Here is a 22901-nt window from a genome sequence, read left to right on the forward strand (position 1 = left end):
AATCATCTGCCCCACAGGTAGGGGGAGGGTGTGGGAGGGGGGTATACTGGGGTTTTTGGTGGTGGAGAATGGGCAATGGTGAAGGTATGGGTGTTTCATTGTATGACCGAGACTTAAACCCGAAAGCTTTGTAACTGCTCTCACGGTGATTCAGTAAATAAAATTATAAAAAATGAAAAAAAAAGTGAGGTGGAGTTAATGCACAGTTCAGTCAGCTAATCAGTGGCTGAATAAATAGTAGTACTCCTACATTAAGAAAAATAATAATAATAAAAAAAAAAAAACAGAAGCCCTCAGACCTTGCTGTGCGATCTAGCCAGCCCCCAGCGCCGTCCCTGGCAGTTCCTTCTGTTAGGCCTAAACGTAAATGCTAGCCTGTTTCTTTGTTCCGGCTCTGGCAATGGTTCTGTTTACTATGTGATTGCGCTCGTTCTTGTTTGCTTTCCTTCCATTCTGAGTTTCAACTGTGTCCTGAGAAGTATGTCATAAAGTCTAACCCAACTCCAAAATGTTTCACAAGATGGTATCTGATTAGTATCCAATGGAAACTAAACCAGGAGAGTCTGGAACAAAAGGCAACCAAATGTGGCTGCAAGGAAGTCAATTCTTTATTTTTTTTTAATTTTTATTCGTGAAACACCATGAGGTACAGTTGTAGACTTACAAATGTTTGTGCTTGGGTCTCAGTTATACAATGATCAAGTACCCATCCCTCCACCAGTGCCCATTTCCCACCACCACGGATCCCAGTATCCCTCCCACCCCCCAACCCCCATCCCACCCTGCCTCTGTGGCAGGGCATGAAAGTCAATTCTTAAGTGAACGGACTATGCATTGATCCAGGCCATCAAGTCTGCCGGAGGGGAAAGGGTGTTGCCCCATTCGCCCTCTCCTCTCTGGAAAGAAAGATGGCGGCCACATGGGAGCCTTGTGGACAGCAGGTATGAGCCGGGGGAGTGGGGGCGACTAAAACCTCATGGGTCGGGGGGCGTTCCGGTCCGTCCTTCACGCCCTACCGAGGTCACCAGTTGCCCCCCACGAGCGGCTCTCCAGCACGGCCATGGCCCCAGAAGCACAAGGACTTAATGCAGAACCCAGCAGCTTGGAGCAGAAAAGTGAATGGACTATGCATTGATCCAGCCCATCAAGTCTGCCGGAGGGGAAAGGGTGTTGCCCCATTCGCCCTCTCCTCTCTGGAAAGAAAGATGGCGGCCACATGGGAGCCTTGTGGACAGCAGGTATGAGCCGGGAGTGTGGGGGCGACTAAAACCTCATGGGAAGGGGGGCGTTTCGCTCCGCCCTTCATGCCCTACCGAGGCCACCAGTTGCCCCCCACGAGCGGCTCTCCAGCACGGCCACAACTCCAGAACACAGAAACCAATTTCTTAACTATCTGACTTTCAGTAGAAATACTTCCAGGGTCAATAAGTAAAATAGCAGAAATCCAAAACCAACATTTAATTCTTGAACCCAGCTGGAGAAAGCAAATCACTTCACAATGCTTTTTCAGCATGTCTGATTTGGGGGGGGGGGTAAACTCTAAATAATAGTGGTGAATCTTTTATTGAAACAATCTAATCAAAGCGGATAGAGTGTTAACTAGAATTCATCTGCCTCACAGGGACGGGGAGGGGTGGGGGGTGGGGTTTTATTGGGGTTCTTCATGGGAAAAAATAAGTATTGGTAAAGGGAAATGTGTTTGATATTTGCATGACTGAGACATAAACCTGAAAGCTTTGTAACCTTTCCCACAGTGATTCAATAAATAAATAAAAAAAAAAAAAAAAAAAAAAAAAAAAAAAAAAAAAAGAAGCCATTTAGGGCTAGGGATATGGTAAAGTACACACCTCATTTGTTAGACCCTGGGTTTCCTTTTAAAATAAAAAAGCCATATAATTTCAAAAAAAAAAAAAAAAAAAAAAAAAAAAAAAAAAAGAAAGTCAATTCTTTAAACCAGTGAAACATGCTTAAAAACAGAACATTATAGCTGGCAGTGAGTACTTTTTCCTTGCTCCCCTAAAACAGCAGCAGTAGGGCTAGGAAACCCTTAGCGGGAGCCTTTGTGAGCAAGTCTCTGACAACCGTCTACTCACCTTCCATCTTTTGTACTTAAAACCTGTTCTCTTAAAAAAAAAAAAAAAACTGTTCCCTTAAATCGAAGCAATACGGCCTCATAACATTATGTAAGTTTCGGGGGTATGGTGCCATCAGCAGGTCAGCCTGCACCTGCAGGGCAAATGCATCAGCAGCCTGATGGCGCCTTCAGGCTTCCTGATGCCCCAAAATTGCTGCTGTGCCTCTGGTCGGGCCCCAACAACGTGGGGTCAAGTTTACCAAGAAATTAAACAGCCAAAAGTTAGGTATGTGGGAGCCGCGCCCTCCAACCACCTCTGGTTCTGCTATATAGGCTCATTTATTGTCCTTATTTCAGAGACCCATAGGGAAATCTCGAAAGAGATCAAAAGCCACAATTAATCTCGGACCTGCGCATGGCTGAACAGACTGGAGGAAATCGAAGGGGGGCGGGGGAATGGGTCAGCCTGGGGCCCACCCAAGCAGAGCCCCCAGTAGCCACTTGCTTCCACAATCCAAAATCACCGCCATACCCACAGCCTGACTCCACCGTCTCAGGATGGACCTCACCAAGATATAGCCTGCTGAAAATTCTGGTATGTGGGTTTTGTGATCGAAATCTCCAGTCTTTCTCTGAGTTGGGGTGGGCTATCTCCCCCCCACTTCCCACTCATGGGAGCACTGGCAGTCACCCCCACAAATAAATAAATAAATCTTGAAAGAGATCAAAAGCCGGGCTGGAGTGATAGTTCAGCGAGTAGGGCGTTTCCCTTGCACGCAGCCGACCCGGGTTCGATTCCCAGCATCCCATATGGCCCCCTGAGTACCACCAGGAGTAATTCCTAGTGCAGAGCCAGGAATAACCCCTGAGCATAACCAGGTGGGCCCCCCCCAAAAAAAAAAAATCAAAAAAAAAAAAAAGATCAAAAGTTGCAGTTAATCTCAGACCCGAGCATGACTGAACAGACTGGGGTAAATCAGAGTGGGGTGGGTTGGTGTGATGCCAATCCAAGTAGAACCCATGGCATTCATTTGCTTCCACAATCCAAACTTGCTGCCATATTCCTGGCCTGAATCCACCCTCTCAGGACGGACTTCACCAAGATACAACCTGCTGAAAATTCTGGTGTGTGGATGTTGTGACTGAAATCTCCAGACTTTCTTGGGATCGGGATGGGCTACCTGCCCCCACCTCCCTGTACTTCCAGAAGCCTCAGCAGTCACACCCACACCCCAAAGCAGCCACCCAGTTAAAAAGCTGCTCCAGCCTTACTGTCCCGATAAAAATACCGAATGCCCTGAACAAACACCATGACCTCTTAGCACCTGCATTGCAAACCATAATGCACAAAAAGAAAAGGAGAGGGAGAGCAAGACGGAAAGTGTCTCCCCTAGAGGGAGGCTGGGGGTGGGGGTGGGGATTGGGGGACGGTGCTGGGAAAATGGGGGACAATGGTAGTGGGAAATGTACACCGGTGGAGCGATGGGTGCTGAATCATCGTGTGACTGAAATCCAATTATGAATAGCTTTGGAATGGTCTACCTCATGAATTTTCAATTAAAATATTTAAAAAAAGAAGTGTGGAGTTCATGCCCACTTTAATCAGCTTAATCAATGGCTGAATAAATAGCAGTACTCCTACGTTTAAAAAAATTAAGGGGCTGGAGTGATGGTACAGCAAAAAACAAACAAAAAACCATTATGTAAGTTTCAGATGTACACTGCATACATACTTCACCAAGTTTACCTCTTAAAGTCCGATTCCTTCCTTCATAAAGAACCTGTGTTTCCTTGAGGCAGCTGCCACCGACCGGTCCCTCCCATGCTGGCAGGCCGCCTGCAGGCAGACAGAGCATCAACCACAGCAGACTGGCACCCTGTCTTGAGAGAAACCTCTAAGACAGACAACCAAAAACCCCAAAGTTCTTCAGTGGCTCACGGAGACTGCAGAGTTATTATTTCTCTTCTGGAATGTTTTCAAATGTTCTTAATTAGAGGTCAAATTATTGCCAAAATGCAAGAATTTGGGTAATAGACATAGCCCGGCAAGCTACCGAGAGTATTCGATATGCCAGACACAGTAACAACAAGGTCTCCAATGGAGACGTTACTGGGCCCGCTCGAGCAAATCGACGATCAACGGGAGGGCCTTTACCTTAATAGACATACAATGAGGCATAAATAATCAAAACAGCATGTTATAATCATGTAGTGTTTCAGTTTCCAAAGGACTGAGGTGGAAGGACAAAGGAAATTAACAAAAGCCAGGCCTGATGCTATCCCTTTTTGCACACTGTATACTGTATCTTTCCTTCAGCTACCAGGAGTACTCTCCCCCGCATGGCAAAGCCTGGCAAGCTACCCGTGATGTACTGAATATGCCAAATGCAGTAACAAGTCTCGCGATGGAGACATTACTGGGCCCGCTCGAGCAAATCTATCCTTATTTATTTTACCATATGAAGTGGATGTACTGCATTCACATTTTAGAGAGGGTTAGGAAGCAACAGGAAGTACCAAACACCAGCTGTGGTGGGGTGAGGACAGAGGGTATAAGGTGCAAAGGTTGTGACCTGGGGCCAGAGTGGTAGTAACAGCGGGCAGGGCGCTTGCCTTGCATGCAGCTGACAGGTCTGATACCTGGCATCCCATTTGGTCCTCTGAGCACTGCCAGGAGTAATCCTGAGTGTAGAGCCAGGAATAACTCCTGAGCATCACCTGGTGTGGCCCAGAAACAAAAGCACACTAAAAAAGAGGGTTGTGACTACCTGAGTCCTACTAAGGGCTGACCTGGGACTTAAGGGAACTGCAGTATTTTTCTGCAAAAACTCGCTGTACTATCTCTGTGGCCCCATATATATTTGTTTTTAATAAACCCCCCTAGTAAAGGAAAATAAAGAAAAAGAACAGAGGGCTGAAAGGGAGGGACCCGCAGTGCCAAGGAACAGGGCCTCATGGGAAGGGGGCGGAGCTGGCACTTCCACGCCCAACCCCCCACCCCCACCCCCGACCTCGCACCCCCTGCCACTATGAGACCCCAGTCGCAGCCCATGAACAAGCCCTCTGGCTGCTGACTGAGCTGCTTACTGGCCAACATCCCAGAGACTCAGAAACAAAGCTCGGAACACAGCAGCTTTGGGCAGAAATCCCCCCAGAGTTAATTATTAAAACTTCAGAATTCCAAAATTGTGCGGCCGCTATCGTGGCCACGAGTCATCGCATGCAATTCATAATCAGAAAACAAATTGTCTAATGTTGCCTTTTCGGCAGATCTGAGCGTTGAGGTAAAATCCCAAATAACAATGGTGGGTTTGGTGTGGAAATATTGAACGTAATCAAAGTAGAGAGAGTAATGTGGAAACTGTCTGCCACACAGGTAGGGGGAGGGTGTGGGATGGGGGGATACTGGGGTTTTTGGTGTTGGAGAATGGGCACTGGTGAAGGGACGGGTGTTTCATCACTGTATGACCGAGACTTAAGCCGAAAACTTTGTAACTGCTCTCATGGTGTTCCAATAAAACAACACAACAACAACAAACCCAGAGGGCTGAAGAGATAGCACAGTGGGTCGGGTGCTTGCCTTGCATTCTGCTGACCCAGGTGAGATCGCCAGCATTCCAGATAGTGCCCTGAGTACCGCCAGAAGTAACTTCTGAGTGCAGAGCTAGGGGTTACCCCTAAGCAACACCAGGTATGCCTCCCTCCCCCACAAACCCAGGTACTTTTTCTTTCTTGATCTTCCTTCACTAGGTTTCAAAAAAATTTTTTTTTGTCCTGACTCTGTACTCAGGGATCACTCCAGGCAGACCCCGGGGACCACGTGGGGTATCAAGGATTGAACCTGAGCTAGCCACGTGCCTGGCAAGCACCTGACCACTGCGCTATCTCTCTGGCCCCTTTTGTTCAAAAAAATTTTTTTTTCCCGAAAATTACTCAATACCCCTTCCGAAATTTTCCTTCTTTAAGGCGACAGAAAGAGACTCTCAATAGGACCTAAGGCTACTACTATCTGCTGGAGAATTCCAGGTTCCCTGTGTGGTGGTATTACCCACTTTGGGAAAGACGTAAGAAAAGAACAAAATTCTTAATAAAGAAATAATTTTTAAAAATGGGAATATATTCAAGTATATCTACATAGCTATGTCTATCTATAATCAACATGTTGCTTAAAAACGTTTCACTGGGCCGTACTAGGAACAGAAATCAAGAGCTGAAATGCACACATCCAAGAAATGCTCTTTACCACTGAGCCTCACCCCTGGTTCTAACTACCATTTTGGTCAGTGATGAACTGCATGTGCATTTGTGGTCCCAACAAGCTAGGCAGTATGGCTGTAGGAGACTATATCATTTATGTTTACATAGTCACATGATGATGTTCAGTCTATGATGAAATCACCCAATGACACATTTTCGCAATGATTAAGTGACACGTGACTTTACATATGAGATCATTTAACATATACTGAAGACCAAAGTAAATTCAGTGAAGAAAGGGTGGATTGAGTAAATTATATTGGAACCTGTGATCATCTATTTGGAAGTAAATGAAATCTGATCCTGATTTTTTACTATACACACTGAAATAAATTCTATATCAACTAAAAATAAAAAGAGATAAAATAAAAACTGAACAACAACTGGGGGAAAATATGAGATGATTTGTTTGTTGGACAGTTTTGGGGCCACGCCTGGTGATGCTCAGTGCATGCTCCTAGCTCTGTGCTCAGGGATCATTCCTGGCTGAGCTTGGGGCTTCTCATGTGGTGCCAGGGATTGAACTCTGGATTACTGTATAAAAGACAAATACCCTACCGACTGTATAATAAAATTTTTATAATTTTTGGAAAAAGGCTTCATGTGCAAGATACAAATGAAGATACTATAAATAAAAATAGATTTGGTGCCAGAGTGAGAGTACAGCGGGTAGGGCATTTCCCTTGCACTCAGCCAACCCCTGATTTGATCCTCAGCATCCCAGAGGGTCCCCCGAATAGGCTGCAGAAGACTATCATGTATGTTTCATGACTGCAGAGAAAGGAGTAACCTCTGAGCGCTGCTCTGAGCACCCCAAAATAAAAAAAAAAAAGATTTGACTAATATTTGGAAATGAAGACTAAGAAATCTAATGTGCAATGAACTCTAATTTTATACAAATATCTTAGCGGATAAAGAATATGAACAAGTAATACACATAATAATGATGGTCTATAAGACTTACTCAAAGAGTTCCATCATGGTTAATCCAAGAAATGCAACTTAAGATAACCAGGGGCTTGCCAGATAGTTCACTAAGCTGGGAAGTATGCTCTTCATGCAGGAAACCAGGGACTGATCCTGGCCACCACAAGGTCCTTGGAGCACAGTCAGGAACAAACACCACCTGAGCATAACTAGGTGTGATTCAAACCTCTCCCCCATCAAAATTAATTGTCACTGTCACTGTCCTCCCGTTGTTCATCGATTTGCTCGAGGGGGCCCAGTAACATCTCCATTGGAGACTTTGTTGTTACTGTGTTTGGCATATCGAATACGTCACGGGGAGTTTGCCAGGCTCTGCCGTGCGGGCGAGATACTCTCGGTAGCTTGCCGGGCTCTCCGAGAGGGGCGGAGGAATCGAACCCGGGTCGGCCATGTTGGCTGCGTGCAAGGCAAATGCCCTAATCAAAATTAATTAGCAAAAAAAAAAAAATCTTAGGAGCAGAGAAACGGTACAGGAGGTAAGGCATTTCTGCCATACATGTGGCTGATCCTAGTCCTATCCTCAGCACCATCAATGGTTCCCCAATGACCACTATGAGCATCTCTGCACTGAGCCAGCAATAAGCCTTCTACCTCTCCTTTATGTTTGTGAGTGGGTTATTTTTTATGATGGGGGGTGAGGGCATTTAGGCATTAATCTAAGCAGTGACCCCGGTTCTATCCCATCGGGGCATCTCTTATGGTCCCCAGAGGCCTGCTAGAAGTGATCCCTGAGCACAGAGCCAGGAGTAAGGCCTGAGCACTTCCAAGTGTGGCCAAAAATCAAAACCAGAACACAAACAAGCCAAAAAAAAAAGCCAACCTCTCAGACAAAGTGCAGCCTTGGATTCAAGAAAAACAGACCTCGGTCAGTGGGGGTCTCTGCAGAAAAGTGATGGCAGAGGGCTTTCAGGTGGCTTCCTGCTGCCTGGAAGGTACTTACTAAGAAAATACCCTTAGGCCAGCTCTTGGAGAACAACCATTAACATGCCTGGGAAATAGGAGCAGGCAGTCTCTGTATTCAGGTCATTGATTTCTAAATAAGAGTCTCTGTACACAGGTTAGAAGATCGCCTTCTAGGACTAAATAAATAAATAAAAACCCTTTGGGTAAAAAGGAAAAGGAAATAACACAGAAAAGAGCCAAGGGGGCTGGAATATTAGTACAGCAGATAGGGTGTGTGCCTTGCACACGGCCAACCGGGGTTCGATTCCCAGCATCCCATTTGGTCCCCTAAGCACCGCCAGGAGTAATTCCTGAGTGAAAAACCAGGAGTAACCCCTGTGCATTGCCGGGTATGACCCAAAAAGAAATTAAAAAAAAAAGAGCCAAAACCAGCTCCACAAGAGGGGCTCTCTGGTTTGCTCACTGCCTGGCCAACAGGATCTCAATACGAGCTCACCAAATGAATGGAAAAAAAAGAAATCTTCACTGCCTAGAAGTCTTAACAACTGAATTATGTCTACAGGGAAAAAAAATCAAATGAGCAGACTGAATTCACAAAATGGTCAAAAAATACCACCTAAGGAGCGGGTCTACTAAAACCGTGCCCAAGAAAAGCCTGTCAAGTGCAGGACAAGCTCCCCGTGCCTCCCACTGACGTATGCACGGTATTTAACCGGCCTGTTCCCCAGCAGTTCCCTTGGCTTAGCACCTCTTAGAAGAGGTGCATCTTGGGCGCGAGGCAGGGAAGTCCTGGCTTCCTTTGGTCAAGGTCCTCTTACATGGTGGCAGCATGCCCAGAGTCATTCTCAGGCCACAGGGATGAGAAGAACCCAAGAAATCACTTCACCTAGAGTGTGTATTTGAAGCAATGCTAAGCTAGTCGATTTCAATGCTGTCAGTTTCCTCATCTTTACTTCCGTTTTTTGTTTTGGGTCCTCTGCCAGTCTGTGCTTTCTCAGGGATCATTTCTGGTGGGGCTTAGGGGGCCGTAAGCGGGGTGAGATGGCAGGAATTGAACTATTAAGTGCCTTAACTGCTATACGACCCCTCTGGTCCAGCTTACTCATCTTTGAAAGGGAAATAAAAATCGGTGACTGCTTATCTGACTGCTGCAAAGACTAAAAAAGTGTAAGTCAGAGAATGCAGCACAGTGCCTGGCTTGTACTTATGCTTGGCAGAGATGTTATTACCTCAATTGGTTATCTCACTTTCATTTTTTAGTTTGGGGTTTATACATGACAGTGCTCAGGGGATCACGAGGATCCAGGGACCAAACCCGAGAGTCCTGCACACAGAATATGTGCTCCAGCCTTTTGAGCTCTCTCTCTGGCTGTGGGTTATAACCACATTTGTTCTTCATAAATAAAAAGGAAGGCATTCTTTAAGTATGAGCTTTTCCTCTTCGGATACTGGCCGGGACTCTGCAAGTCCCATTAGGTCAGTGACAATCTGCTTTTCTCAAAGGTTACTGAAGTTGCAAGATCCCCTTTAATCTTCCCCTGAATATCCATTGATGCCCAAAATTTCAACTGTGCAATGTAGACATATAGAGAGATTCAGCTCTTACCGTATACGCCAACTATCCCAGACCTTCTCAATATAAATGGGTGCTTCAATTAAAAACTGTAAATGCCCATGGGCCAGAGAGACAGTAAAGTGCTTTCTTCATAATTTGTCAACTTGAGCTCGATCCCTGGCACCCCATGTTGTTCCCCAGTGCCATCAGGAGTGCTTCCAGAGCACAGAGCCAGGAGTAATCCCTGAACATCACCCAGAGTGGCCCAAAAACAAACATATTTCTCTCTAATACACACACATTATATACATACATATACATGTGCATACATTTGTGTATTTTATATATATATGTATTCCTAGATATATAAAACGTCTAGGAATCAAATGGCAGATTCATGCTTGGCTGAAGACAGAGCCAGCAGGCAGTAAGCTGCTGGCTTACTGTGAAGTGATGCAACGACTAGAGTTTAGAAACTAAATTTCAAGGGTCAGTTTGCCCCTATTAGCTGGTCAGTACCCTTACCTCACCATTCCTGTTCTCCGTCTCCTCATCAGAAATATGGACAAATGTTCTACATTAGTTTTAAGACTCATTTTGGACTCTAATACTCAATGTTCCATGGAAGGCTAAAACACAAGAAGAAAAACAAAAAAACACAGGAAGAGAGGTGGCTGGGTAAGGAGTAGAGATAAAGGGCCTGTGGATGTGGTCCAGTGGTAGAGCACCTGCCTTGCATAGGTGAGGTCCTGAGATCCGTCCCTGGCAATGCCATTGCTTCACACAGCTGAGTGGAATCCTCAGCAACACCGGAACGATCCGGGGTGTCGCAAGGATGACTCCTGGCACTAGACCAAGTGCAACCCGAGACACCAGCACCGCCACCACAGATACAACGTTAAGTAAACAAAAAGCTGTGAGGTGCAGACAAAAAGCAGACGGAAAGAGCGATAGTACAGCAGGTAGGGAGCTTGCCCTGCACAAGCGTTAACCCCAGTTCAATTCCCAGCATCCCCAAGTCCGGACAGAGCACAGAGCCAGGAGCAAGCCCGGAGTACCGCTGGGTATGCCTCAAAAAAATACAGGGCTAGGGCCGGGGGAATGACTAAGCCTGTGTATGTGAAGAAAGAGCCAATAGCTTCCTTATTTTTAAACTTGCATCAGCTGGAACCTGTTTCTTTAGGGAACTTAGAGCAAGCCTCTGGTGACCTAAGAGAGAGTGTAGAACTCCAAAATCAAACCGTGCAGCTAGACTCCAGGCATATCGTGTTGCTATGAGCTACTACGCGCAGAGGCTAAGAGCTCAAACTCCAAAGGCAGGATGCTTGGGTTCAAATTATGACTTACCCACCTTGGGACCCTGAGCAAATGACCTGACCTTACTCTTCTTAGTGTCTTCATCTGCAAAATGGGCATAAATCTGCCTTGTAGGGATTGCATAAGACTAAATGGGTTAATATATGGGAAGCCTGGGGCCTGAAGAGATAGTACAGTGGGTAGGGCTCTTGCCTGGCATACAGCTGACTATGGTTCATTCCCCAGTATCCCATATCGTCCCCTGAAACCGTCAGGAGTAATTCCTAAATGCGGACACCTTTAGCACGTGTGTGTGTGTGTGTGTGTGTGTGTGTGTGTTGTGATGCCCTTTGGACTGGAATACTAAGTGAAAGTTTATTGTCTACTGCAGAGTAGGTATTTATGTGACTCACAGAAAAGTCACTTTATTCTCATCAAGAGGTTTTGGGTAGGGATGGGGCAGAGAGCTACGGTTTCCTCCCACTGCTGAAACCGAGGGGGAAAAGCTCCATTTCTATTGTCTGCTCCCGGGTTGGCACCTGAAGGCCATCGGTGATGATGCCTAGAGCACAACATCAGTGCTCCCACTGCCTCCCTCCACCCGGTAAGCCTGGGCTGGGGACAAGCGGAAGGTGCCCTGCATGCAGAAAGCCTTGGCTTTGCTCCCTGGCCCCTAAGGACTGCTTCCACCATTATTTCTGGGCATGGTTCCTGGAAAGCTAAAAATGCTTTTTTGTTTGGTTGGTTTCGGGGCCACACCCGGCAGTACTCAGGTCTTACGCCTAGCTCTGCTCTGAGGGGTCACCTGGTGGGGGTCAGGGGATCATATGGGATGCAGGGCTGGAAGTTGCATTTGCCATGTGCAAGACCCCTGACTGCTGTCTTATGAGTCTGACCCCAAAGTTCATAATTCATTTTTTTTAAAGAAACAATATGCTCCAACATGAGACTGACACCTAAGGACAGTAGATACGCAGGACAGATAGACTGCTTCATAGCTGGAAGCCTGGCTCATGAGCGAAGGGGAGAAGGCAGCTGGAATAGAGAAGGGATCACTGAGAAAAAGATGGAGGGAGGAATCGGTCGGGATGGGAGATGTGAGGAAAGTAGATAAAGGACCAAACATGGCAACCTCTCAGGGTCTGTATTGCAAACCATAATGCCCCAAAGTAGAGAGAGAGTATGGAGAATACTGTCTGTCATGGAGGCAGGAGGAGGGGGAGGAAGGGGGGTATACCGGGGAGATTGATGTTGGGGAATGTGCACTGGTGGAGGGATGAGTGTTTGATCATTGTGTGATTGTAACCCAAACATGGAAGCTTGTACAATCTCATGGTGATTTAATAAAATTAATTTAAAAAAATAAAAGAAACAGTATGTTCTGGGATTTCCTTTGGGGAACTGAATCTGCCATACCTTTCTCCCTGGATATTTATTTTACAGACACTGCCATCACATTCTTATAGAAGGCAGCTATTTTTGGTACCATGATCGTAAATACTCTTTAAATATTTTTTCGCACCCTCCTAAAGTACCAGGAGAGAACTCCAACTTACTCCTTTTATCAGAGGTTCCCAAAAATTTAGTTGGCCTACCACGACGCTCTCAGAGGAAAAAAAAAAATCACTGTCAGTGCTCTCCTAGAATTTCACCCTTTTCAAGAGAACAAACAGCCCCCCTGCCCTATTGTGCCTATGGAGAATACTACTCCTCAGACGGGCCCAGCACCCCCAGGGAGGGAAGGATCACCCACTTTGGCAAACAGTGCTTTATATCACTATTTGCGTCCTTAGGCTCCTACCAAATGCTTTGCAAAATCATTTTACATGTCTACACCTTCCCAGAATCATCACATGGAGGGAAATACAGTGTGGCAGCACCCACATTTCTAAGTAAAAGCAGCACTTTAGTGGAAACAACATGAAAGAGCTGAAACCACACCCAGCCAATGTTCTCTACAACTCAGCTCTCCAAGGACTTATTTTCGTTCCATCAGCAAAGCAAAGTATTAATTTGGAGAGGCCCCAAAATCTGGCCTGTAGACAAGATGCAAATTTCTTGAATTTTAAAATTCTGATTTATATTATCAGCGATCACGAGCCACTGGATACCATTTCTTAACTCAGGGGTCTATGGGGATTTGCTTTATGAGCTGGAGAGTGAAAAGTAAAAGCCACCAGCTTTCTCCAAAAGGCTTATTTTATCTTCAGTGTCCCAGAGCAGAGGATGCCTTTCTGGTGAGGGGAAGAGGTGGGGAAAGGCAGGAAGGGAGGCTGGAGTGTCTGAGGAAGCAGCACTGACTGGTCCAACTGAAAAGTTCCAGGGTCTCTTTCCACAACATGCTCTGCACCTTCCTGATAGGAGATGGAAATTCATTGTTTTCATAGTTTGGCTGATGACATTTCAAAAACAGGCTCCCCATAAATACAAGGAAGTTATATTAAGATTTAAAATCTCTAAATATGAGCATGATTAAAAAAAAGAAAAACCTCACAGGGCCAAGTTTTGTTTTAAAATTTCCCTTCCTCTGATTCTGACATAATTTTGGAAGTTTTCCCATGATTTCATTAAGTGTACTATAAGAGCTTTCAAAGGAGACCCAATACAAGTGATGATTTTTATGACTAATTCATTTTGGTTTAAAGAATGCTGTTATGATTCTAAACATTAGTCTCAACCAGTATTTGTTTTCCCCTAAAAACAACACTTGGAGAAAATACCTTTTCTCAAGAATCATGCTGATTCTTTTTGCTTGTTTTGGGGTCATACCCGGCCGTGCACGAGCTCTGCACTCGTGACTCACTCCTGGTGGGCTCAGGGACCACACGGGATGCTGGGAATCGAACCCGGGTCAGCCATATGCAAGGCAAGTGCACTACCTGCTGTATTATCTCTCCAGCCCCAGCCCCCATTCTGATACTTTTAATGGCTGCTTGCATGTGATTTTAAGAACTAGCTTGTATTTTAGCTGTTGCTTTTTTGGGGTCATACCTGGTGATGCTCAGGAATCACTTCTGGTGGGGCTTCGGGAACTGTTTGGGATGCTAGAGACTGAATGTGGGTCACCCCATGCAAGGCAAGCGCCCTACGCGCTGTACTATCACTCTAGCCCCTGATATTAAGAGCTAGTTTCTGAGAGAATTGTATGTTCGATAGCAGCCGAAAGATTCCTTGAAACTTTTCATTCCTGCAGACTGGCTTACTTTTCAGCATACTGGGATAGGAAGTGACTCCTCCAAATCTTTTCTTCTATCTCGTATTTGTACAGATTTCTCTGCTATAGTCTCGTAGGAAAAAAAAATAGTTACTACTACGTTTCTTTTTGACTTAAAAAATTATATTCCGTTCTGGAGAGAGAGACAGGACAGCAGGATCAGCACCTGCCGGCTTTGCATGCAGCTGGTTCAATCCCAGCACCACATAGGGCCCCCTGAGTCCCTCAGTGCAGAGTCAGAAGAAAGTTCTGAGTACCACCAGGTATGGCCCAAATTCCACCCCCTTCCCCCCAAAAATTATACTGAGTGCTAAAAATTTCAGAACATGGTCACAAAAAATTCTATAATGCATGTATGATATTACTTTGTCAATCTCCTCATATGGGCAAATAAGAGAGCATCTCTCTTTTTCTTTTTTAATTTTTGAGTCACACCCAGAGATGTTCAGGGGTTACTCCTGGCTCTGCATTCAGGAATCATTCCTGGTGAATTCGGGGGACCATATGGGATGCCAGGGATTGAACCCAGGTCGGCCTCATGCAAGGCAAACACCCTACCCTCTGTACTCTGACCCCCAAAGAGCATCATTAAAAAAAATTATATCTTATACTAATACCCCTTTTTTTTCATGTTTCCCACAAAAGCAAATTTCAAGTCAAGGCTCAAGAGCTAGTACAGCAGACAGGGTGCCTGCCTTGCACACAGCTGATCTGGATTCAATCCCTGGCATCCCATATGGTCACCTGAGCACTGCCAAGAATAATTTCTCAGTACAGAGTCAGGAGTAACCCCTAAGCCAGGTGTAGCCCAAAAGAACGAAACAAAAAAAGGTAAATTTCAAGTGTTAGGCAATTTTTAAAAGCAAACTCCTCAAATCGTCTGTCAGATTAGACAATGCTGCCACTGATGCACAATCACTACGTTGAAATGTCCCCTGAATGCAATTAATTGGAACAACTGTATACTGAGGCCTAGTAAATTAAGTGAACTACGAGACGGAAGGGGCTAAACTCAAAGAATGATTCCGACACCCAGACCAGGCCTAGCCTAAGAAGTTTAGGTCGATCAGAGACTCTGGTAAGAAGCAGCGGGGTCCGGAATGGCCTCATGGCAGAAGGCCTGCCTCGCAGGCAGAGGCTGTACACTGCATCCAACTGCTCTGAGGAAGCCCTGCTGCAACACAGCATGTGACCTTCAGCACGGCACGTGCAGGTGTGTGAAAACACAGACTCAAGGGTGCAACCCCTGGCAAACACCACGACTGAAAGTGTTCGTGCACCACAATAACTGTGCAATCCTTAGTCACTGCAACAACAAAAAAGGGGGAAATTCTTCAAGCTTAAAAATAAAAGCAAGCTTGGCTCACATTTTCAGTATCAGTATCAACCGCCAGTTACTCAAGTATTTATTACTAACAGGACTGAGGCAGAGAAGGGCCGAAGGTAGACTCAGACCTTCCTAGGAAGTGGGAGCGGGCCGCCTCCCTCCGGTCCCAGCAGCCCCACTCACGTCCCACAACTGCCGCCATGTAAGCTCACCCGGCGGCCCAGCTTTACAAACTCATGAAAACTCACAGGTACACCAGTCTCCTGGCTGGAAACTGTGGGGCACCCCTGGAGGGGGGCAGGCTGAGTGCCCGCCCTGCTGAAACCCCACTGCTGCACTCACACCCCAATAGCCGCCGCCATGCCAACAGCTAACTCCACTGCCTCACAACGGAGCTCTGCAAACACCAAACTGCCAAATTATCAGGTAAATTAGTTTTTGGCTGAGAACTCCAGGATCTTCTCCGAATGGGGGTGGGTGACCCCCCCCCCCGGCCCCATTCCCAGTACTTCCAGAAGCCCCGGCAGGCACACCCACATCCCACAACCGCCACTATGTAAGCTCACTGCCCAGTTAAATATTCTGGAGTTTCTGGAACGTGCATTTCTGCCATTCCAGTGCTATGCAGCACAGCAAAGTAGAAGGGAAAGTAACATAGAAGCCAACTGAGCACAACAAGAAACAATAAATAACACAGAAGGCTCAACTAGCAACAATATCTTAGAAAACTCTCAGACAAGGTCTTGCTGTTCCCATGGTAAGATATAAAAATGCTCACAATCCTTTATTTTACTGAAATATTTTTTTTTATAATTCCATTAGCCATTTAGTTGTAACAAGCAACATAAAATGATTTGGGGCATACTAAGGGGACAGGCTTGAGGGGTGGTTAGGAAAATGGGGATAAAAGTGGAGGGAAGTCATAGTGGTGGTGGGATTGATGATGGAATGTTGAATGCCTATAACAAATGCATCAGGAACAACTCTGTAAACCACGATGTTTAAATAAAAGTGGGATTTTTTTTAAAATCCTTCCTATGGGGGGAAAAAAAAACACTAATTGCCACAATACGTGATTCTTTCAGCTTGGCTCCAACAGACGTGCTTCTCGGGCGAAGTCTGTCTTTCTCTCCCTCCTTCTATGGGCCACACACGGCAGTGATCAGGGACCACTGCTGGGAGACTTGGGGGGCATACAGGATGCAGGGATCGAACCTGGACCTGCTGTGTGTAAAGCAAATGCCTTACCCACTGTACTACGGCTTCTCCTGCCCCTTCACTTTCTCTTTTCTTCTGGTGTGGTGCTGAGAATTGAACCCAAGGCCTCACACATGCAAGGTATGTGCTCTACTGCTAAGTCACAATCAGCTCCTCTGACAAGTTTTTTTAATCTCCGAGCCTCAATAACTTCCTGCAAGGTGGGAAATCCATCCCATAGAGTTTTAGTGCGTCCTGTAATAAATGAGTCAATACAGGGGACAGAGAGACAGTACAGAGGTTAGAGTGCTTGCCTTGCATTCAGCTCACCTTGGTTCAATCCTTGGTAACCACATGCCCCCACCTCGCCGCCCAGCACAGCCAGGCAGCCCTGCAGGTTGCTTTGCACACTAAGTGTGACCCTAGAGGTCCCAAGGCATTGTGGGAGTACCCCTGGGAATCCCCGACACTGCAGGGCCAGAGAGCACTGCATCCTTAGGCCCAGTGCTAAATCTAAACCTGGTTGTACGAGAAAAATCTGGAGACCCCTACACCTCCTAAGCCAGTGAGGGAGGCCCCCCTTTATCCCCCCTACCAAAAGAGACAATATAGGGAAAGTGTTAAAGTGTTTCTTATTAGAGGCAGAAAGCGATCTTATAAGCAGTAAATGCAGCTTCTACCTGAAAAGTGTCTGTCATCACCCCTAGGCAGAGACTCGCCCTGATCTCCAGACACATACTTCTTGGTAATGGGTAAGGACATCAGTCGGATGTGATGAAAGAGTGAGCGCCAGGCGTGAGCTCCAGAAAGCACTGGTTCAGGTGGTAATGGGCTGAAAGGTTGAATCACAAAGTAGGCAGTGAGCAAGATAAATCCCAGGGTTAAGAGGACCTACAAAAAAAGACAGGAAAAGGATCAAGAGTTGTCCTGACAAGACTTTAGTGCTGAGAAAAAAGTGGAGGATTTTCCAACGTGCCTTTGGAATCACTTTCAGGGACGGAGAGCACAGCGAACAGGGCACTTGCTCTGCATGCAGCGGACCTGGATTCAATCCCCAGCACCCCGTATGCCCCCCAGAACCCCGCCAGGAATGTTCCCTGAGCAGAGAGTCAGAAGTGAGCCCTGAGCATTGGTAGGTGTGACCCTCCCAAAAAACTCACTTTCATTTTTAAAAAAAATTCACTTTCATTTTTTAAAAAATTCACTTTCATAAACAACCAATTTACATTTATTTCTATTTTTTTTTTCTTTTTGGGACACACTGGTGATGCACAGGGGCTACTCCTGGCTCTGTACTCAGGAATTACTACTGGCAGCGATCGGGGGACCATCACTGCCCCGTGCAAGGCAAAGGCCCCACCCGCTGTACTATCCCTCCAGCCCCATTTTTTTTAAAGTTTTTTTTTTTTTAATACATTTACTTCTAAAGTACTGAAAGTATAAGGGCCGAAGTGGGTAGGACATTAGCCTTGCATATGGCTGACCTGGGTTCGATCCCCAGCATCCCATATGATCCCCTGGGCACCACCAGGAGTGCTTCCAGAAGGAGTAACCCCTGAGCAACACTGGTATGACCCCCAAAAAACAAACAAAATCATTTAAAGTATAAACTATAAGAACTGCAAAGTTCACCAAGTTTCTATCACCTAACAGGGAAAAGTCCACCATTAAAAAAATACACTCGGGGCTGGAGTGATAGCACAGCGGGTAGGGCGTTTGCCTTGCACACGGCCAGCCCGGGTTCAATCCCCAGCATCCCATGTGGTCCCCCGAGGACTGCCAAGAGTAATTCCTGAGTGCAGAGCCAGGAGTAACCCCTGTGCACTGCTGGCTATGACTCAAAAAAGAAAAAAATTTTAAAAATTAAAAAATACACTCATGGGGCTGGAGCGATAGTACAGCAGGTAAGGTGCCTTGCATGTGGACAACCACGGTTTAATCCCTGCCATCCCATAAGGTCACCCAGCACCACCAGAAGTAATTCCTGAGTATAGAGGCAGGAGTAAGCCCTGAGCATTGCCGGGTGTGACCCACAAAGCAAAAACAAAAAAAAACAAACAATCCCCCCCCCCCCCCCCGCCATACAAACACCATGTAATTATAAATACACATCTTTCTTCCAGGACATTTATCTAAATAATCAAATTTCTGAGTAAACTAGCAAAGGCAATTTATTCACAGCAAGTTCAAGGCTTAATAGTGTAATTAGTCAAGAGTAATACTGGGAAAATGCTATCATTTGCACTCTAAGATACTCCCAAGGCAGAACACACTGTTACCTTGTACACAGCCACAAAGAGAGGATACCGGGGTGGAATTCGCTGAGGTTCATTCTTTTCCAGCAGCTGTCTGATAAACTTTTCAATTGCCTTCTCTGACATGCCACACTGATGGCCTGTCTGTCTCACTAAATCAACAGTCTCTGAAAGTTTGTCATAAATGCTGAGTTCATTGGCAGCAAGATCCATGTCTTCCAATATAAAATCCCTGGGAGAGAGAAAAATAAATGTAAAGACAGATTATTTAAAGCACTTCCTCCCCAGAGCTACTTCCCTTAGGATGGTGCTTCTTAACCAACTGTGGGGATTGACCAGTTTTATGTTTTTCTCAATCCACTGCAAACTTCACAGCATCTTTGAAAATGCTAATGAGTATGTCAAGTTTCCATACAAATGCTTAAGTGTTACTTTATTATGGGCTAGAAGACAGTTTACAGCCTAGCACTGGTTTCAAAGCACTTTCTGGAGCACTGGTTGAAAGCAGAGTCAATAGGACTAGGAGACATGTGTCATTCAAAATGATGCTGAAACTAGCCACAGGGGCAATTACACAGGCAATTAACAACGATGAATAGAAATGTGGTACATGGGGGCAGAGTACAGCAGGTAAGGCACTTGCCTTGCAAACTGGTGACCCAGGTTCAATCCCAGGACCCCATATGGTCCCTGAGCACCACCAGGAGTGACTGTTGAGTGCAGAGCCAGGATTATGCTCTGAACACTGCCAAGTATGACCCCCAAGCCCCAAAATAATAATAAAATCACGATCACGATCATCCTGTTGTTCGTCAATTGCCTCGAGCAGGCACCAGTAACGTCTCCTTTGTCCTAGCCCTGAGATTTAAAAAAGTGCCATATTCAAGGCTCTTTCAGGGTTAGGAGAATGAGACCCATCATTGTTACTGGTATTTGGGATATTGGGTACGCCACGGGGAGTTTGCCAGACTCTGCCGTGTGGGCAGGTTACATTCAGTAAAAAAGAAGTGGAGTATAGAAAGTGTCATTACTGAAGGCAGGATTTACTGCGAGAAACATGCTAAGGATTTTAGGATGCTTCAACACCCAGGGCACAGGGCACTTCTGATAGCTTTCTGGTCGCAGGCCTCCTGTTTTCCCACAAACACAGTTTCAAACAACAAAGGACATTCTAGGAGACAGAGCGATAGTACAGCAGGTAGGATGTTTGTCTTGCATGCAGCCAACCTGGGTTCCATCCCTAGCATCCCTTATGGTCCCCTGAGCACAGCCAGGAGAAATTTCTGAGTGCAGAACTAGGAGTAATTCTGGATGGGATCCATAAAGCCAAAATAAATAAATAAGAAAAAAAAATAAAGGTCATTCTAGGGCCTGGAGCGCTAGTATAGTGAGAAAGACCTGGATGTTGCTGACCTGGGTTTGAACCTGCATGTTGCTGACCTGGGTTTGATCCCTGGGATTCTATACGGTTGGTCTCCTAAGCCCTGCCAAAAGTGATTTTTGAGCACAGAGCCAGGAGTAAGCCCTAAGCACCACTGGATATGGCCCCAAAACAAAAAAATAAATAAGGGCACTTTGTCTTTCATAGATGCAAAAGACTCAAAATCTAGAAAAAATTTAAAATTCAATTTGTGTTCCCATGACTAAAGTCAGATTGTTCCAGTATCCACAGAATAATAGGTAAAACCAAAGTGGCAAAGCAGAATTTTCTTCGTATCATTTGTGAAACAAACTGAAATCATTCTTTTTTAAAACATGCCCGGATGGCTCAGGATGCAGCTCGGCAGTACAGCACTTGTCTTGCACGTGTGAGCATCTGGGATCCTCACGACAAACAAAAGCCGGTCTTATAAAACAAATACCACCCCCCCACCCCATTTACAGGAAGAAAAGCCGTCCTCTGGATTTATGCTCTCTTCCACTGGATCCTCTTATTTCGTATATTTCGTTCCCCAAATGCTTCCACTTGAAAATCACTGACATGGTACAAATCAGTAAGGAGATGCTGCCACCTGTGGCATAGAGGACAACAGTCCACAGAAGAGACGCAAAGCCAGCAAAGACCAGAGTGCCTCCTGTGGACATCGGGGGAGTCCTCTGTGGCTCTCTGCCATTTAAATTACTACTTCTTTTCGTGTGTTTTTTGTTTAGGGGCACATCTGGTTGTGTTCAGGGCTTACTACGGGCTCTGTGCTCTGAGATCAGTCCTGCTGGGCAGTGCTCAGAGGACCATATGGGGTGCCAGGAATCAAACCCGGATGGGCTGTGTGCAAGGAAAGCTTTCTACCTACTGTGCTCTCCGTCCAGCCCCTAGTTTACAAATTTTTTACCTTGAATACATTTGGATCAACTAAGGATTTTGTGTTTTCGTTTTCATCTAGGAAGTTTTGAATAAACACATATATCAGAATCCCACTCCAGGCCAATTACATCAGAATCAGATTTCTAAAGGTGGATTATCCAGCAGGAAATCTAGGCTTCCAGGAACTTGGGGAGGAAGGGGGAAATGCCATAAACTAAAGAGACACATCCTTTCCCCAAATTCTCTGCTCTTGCTTTTTTTCTCTTTTTTTAAGTTCACATTAGACTTCATTTCAGTGTTCAGATTAAAGGATGGTTTAAGTACTATTGAAAAAAATGTGTATTTTTAACAAAAGATGGAGAGGGGCTGAAGTTGACAGCACAGCGGGTAGGATCTTTGCCTTGCACATGGCTGACCTGGGTTCGATTCCCAGCATCCCATATGGTCCCCTGAGTACCGCCAGGAGTAATTCCCGAGTGCATGAGCCAGGAGTAACCTCTGTGCATCACTGGATATGACCCAAAAAGCAAAAAAAAAAAAAAAAAGATGGATGGAGAAACCGGATATTCACATGCCAGAGGATAAAATTTCACACTCCCTCTATACCGTAAAAAAAAATCTGCTCAGGCCAGGGATGTATGTCACTTAGTGGTAGAGCTCTGCCTCTATATGTGAGAAGCCCAGAGTTTAAATCCCCAGGACTGCAAACAAACAACAGCAAAAGAAATTAAACAAGCTGAATCAAAGAACTGAAGTTTATAGCTAAAACTAGGGTCAGATAGCTCAAAGGTCTGGAGAACAAGATCTGCATGCAGGAGTGCCGGGTTAGATTCGCAGCACCTACATGATCGCCACAGAACCACAAGATCAAGTCCTGAGCAATGCACGCCTACCAGTCTCTGAGTACTGCCAGCTATGGTCCCTAAAATCACAAGACTTTGAAAAGCCAAAACCATAAAAATCAGGTTCAAAAAACATAGGTAAAAATTTCATAACACTGATTCCACACTGCTTTTTAGATCACTGTCACTGTCCTCCCATTGTTCATTGATTTGCTCGAGTGGGCTTTTTAGATATGGCACCAAAAGCATGAACAGCAAAAAAAAAAAAAAAACATTACACTACCTGGGGCTGGAGTGATAGCACAGCAGGTAGGGCGTTTGCCTGGTACGCCGACCCAGGCTGGATTCCCAGCATCCCATACGGTCCCCTGAGCACCGCCAGGAGCAATTCTTGAGTGCGTGAGCCAGGAGTAAACCCTGTGCATCGCCGGGTGTAACCCCAAAAGCAAAAAAAAAAAAAAAAATTACACTACCTAAAAAATTCACAATTTTGCTCTGCAATACTACAGGAATTGCAACAACCCACAGAAGGGGGTTGTTGAAAACATTTGCGAATTATTTAATAGAAAGTGCGGGTATTCAAAGTAGATAAAAAAAATACCTTAAAATTCAATGATGAACAAAACAATCCAACTGAAGGGGAAAGGATTTACATATTTCTAGAAATATGCAAGTGGCCAATTAAACTCATT

General features: G+C 45.5%; 1 protein-coding gene across 3 annotated transcripts in view; it reads right to left on the minus strand.

The window, feature by feature from the left end:
- The window catches only part of CUNH6orf89 (chromosome unknown C6orf89 homolog), a 44385-nt gene that overhangs the window by 12182 nt on the left and 9302 nt on the right, over positions 1-22901 (minus strand). For 2 of the 3 annotated variants that reach the window (XM_056137314.1, XM_056137315.1), the window contains exons 2-4: positions 19090-19297; positions 17491-17701; positions 3822-3911 (exon numbers count right to left, since the gene is read on the minus strand). In XM_056137314.1, coding sequence (XP_055993289.1) covers positions 3822-3911; positions 17491-17701; positions 19090-19297 — 509 coding nt within the window. The remainder of the gene's footprint in view (positions 1-3821; positions 3912-17490; positions 17702-19089; positions 19298-22901) is intronic. The other variant, XM_056137316.1, reaches the window with a different exon arrangement.

This window comes from Sorex fumeus, unplaced genomic scaffold, assembly GCF_029834395.1.
Source record: "Sorex fumeus unplaced genomic scaffold, SorFum_2.1 ptg000123l, whole genome shotgun sequence".
NCBI classification, from domain to species: domain Eukaryota; kingdom Metazoa; phylum Chordata; class Mammalia; order Eulipotyphla; family Soricidae; genus Sorex; species Sorex fumeus.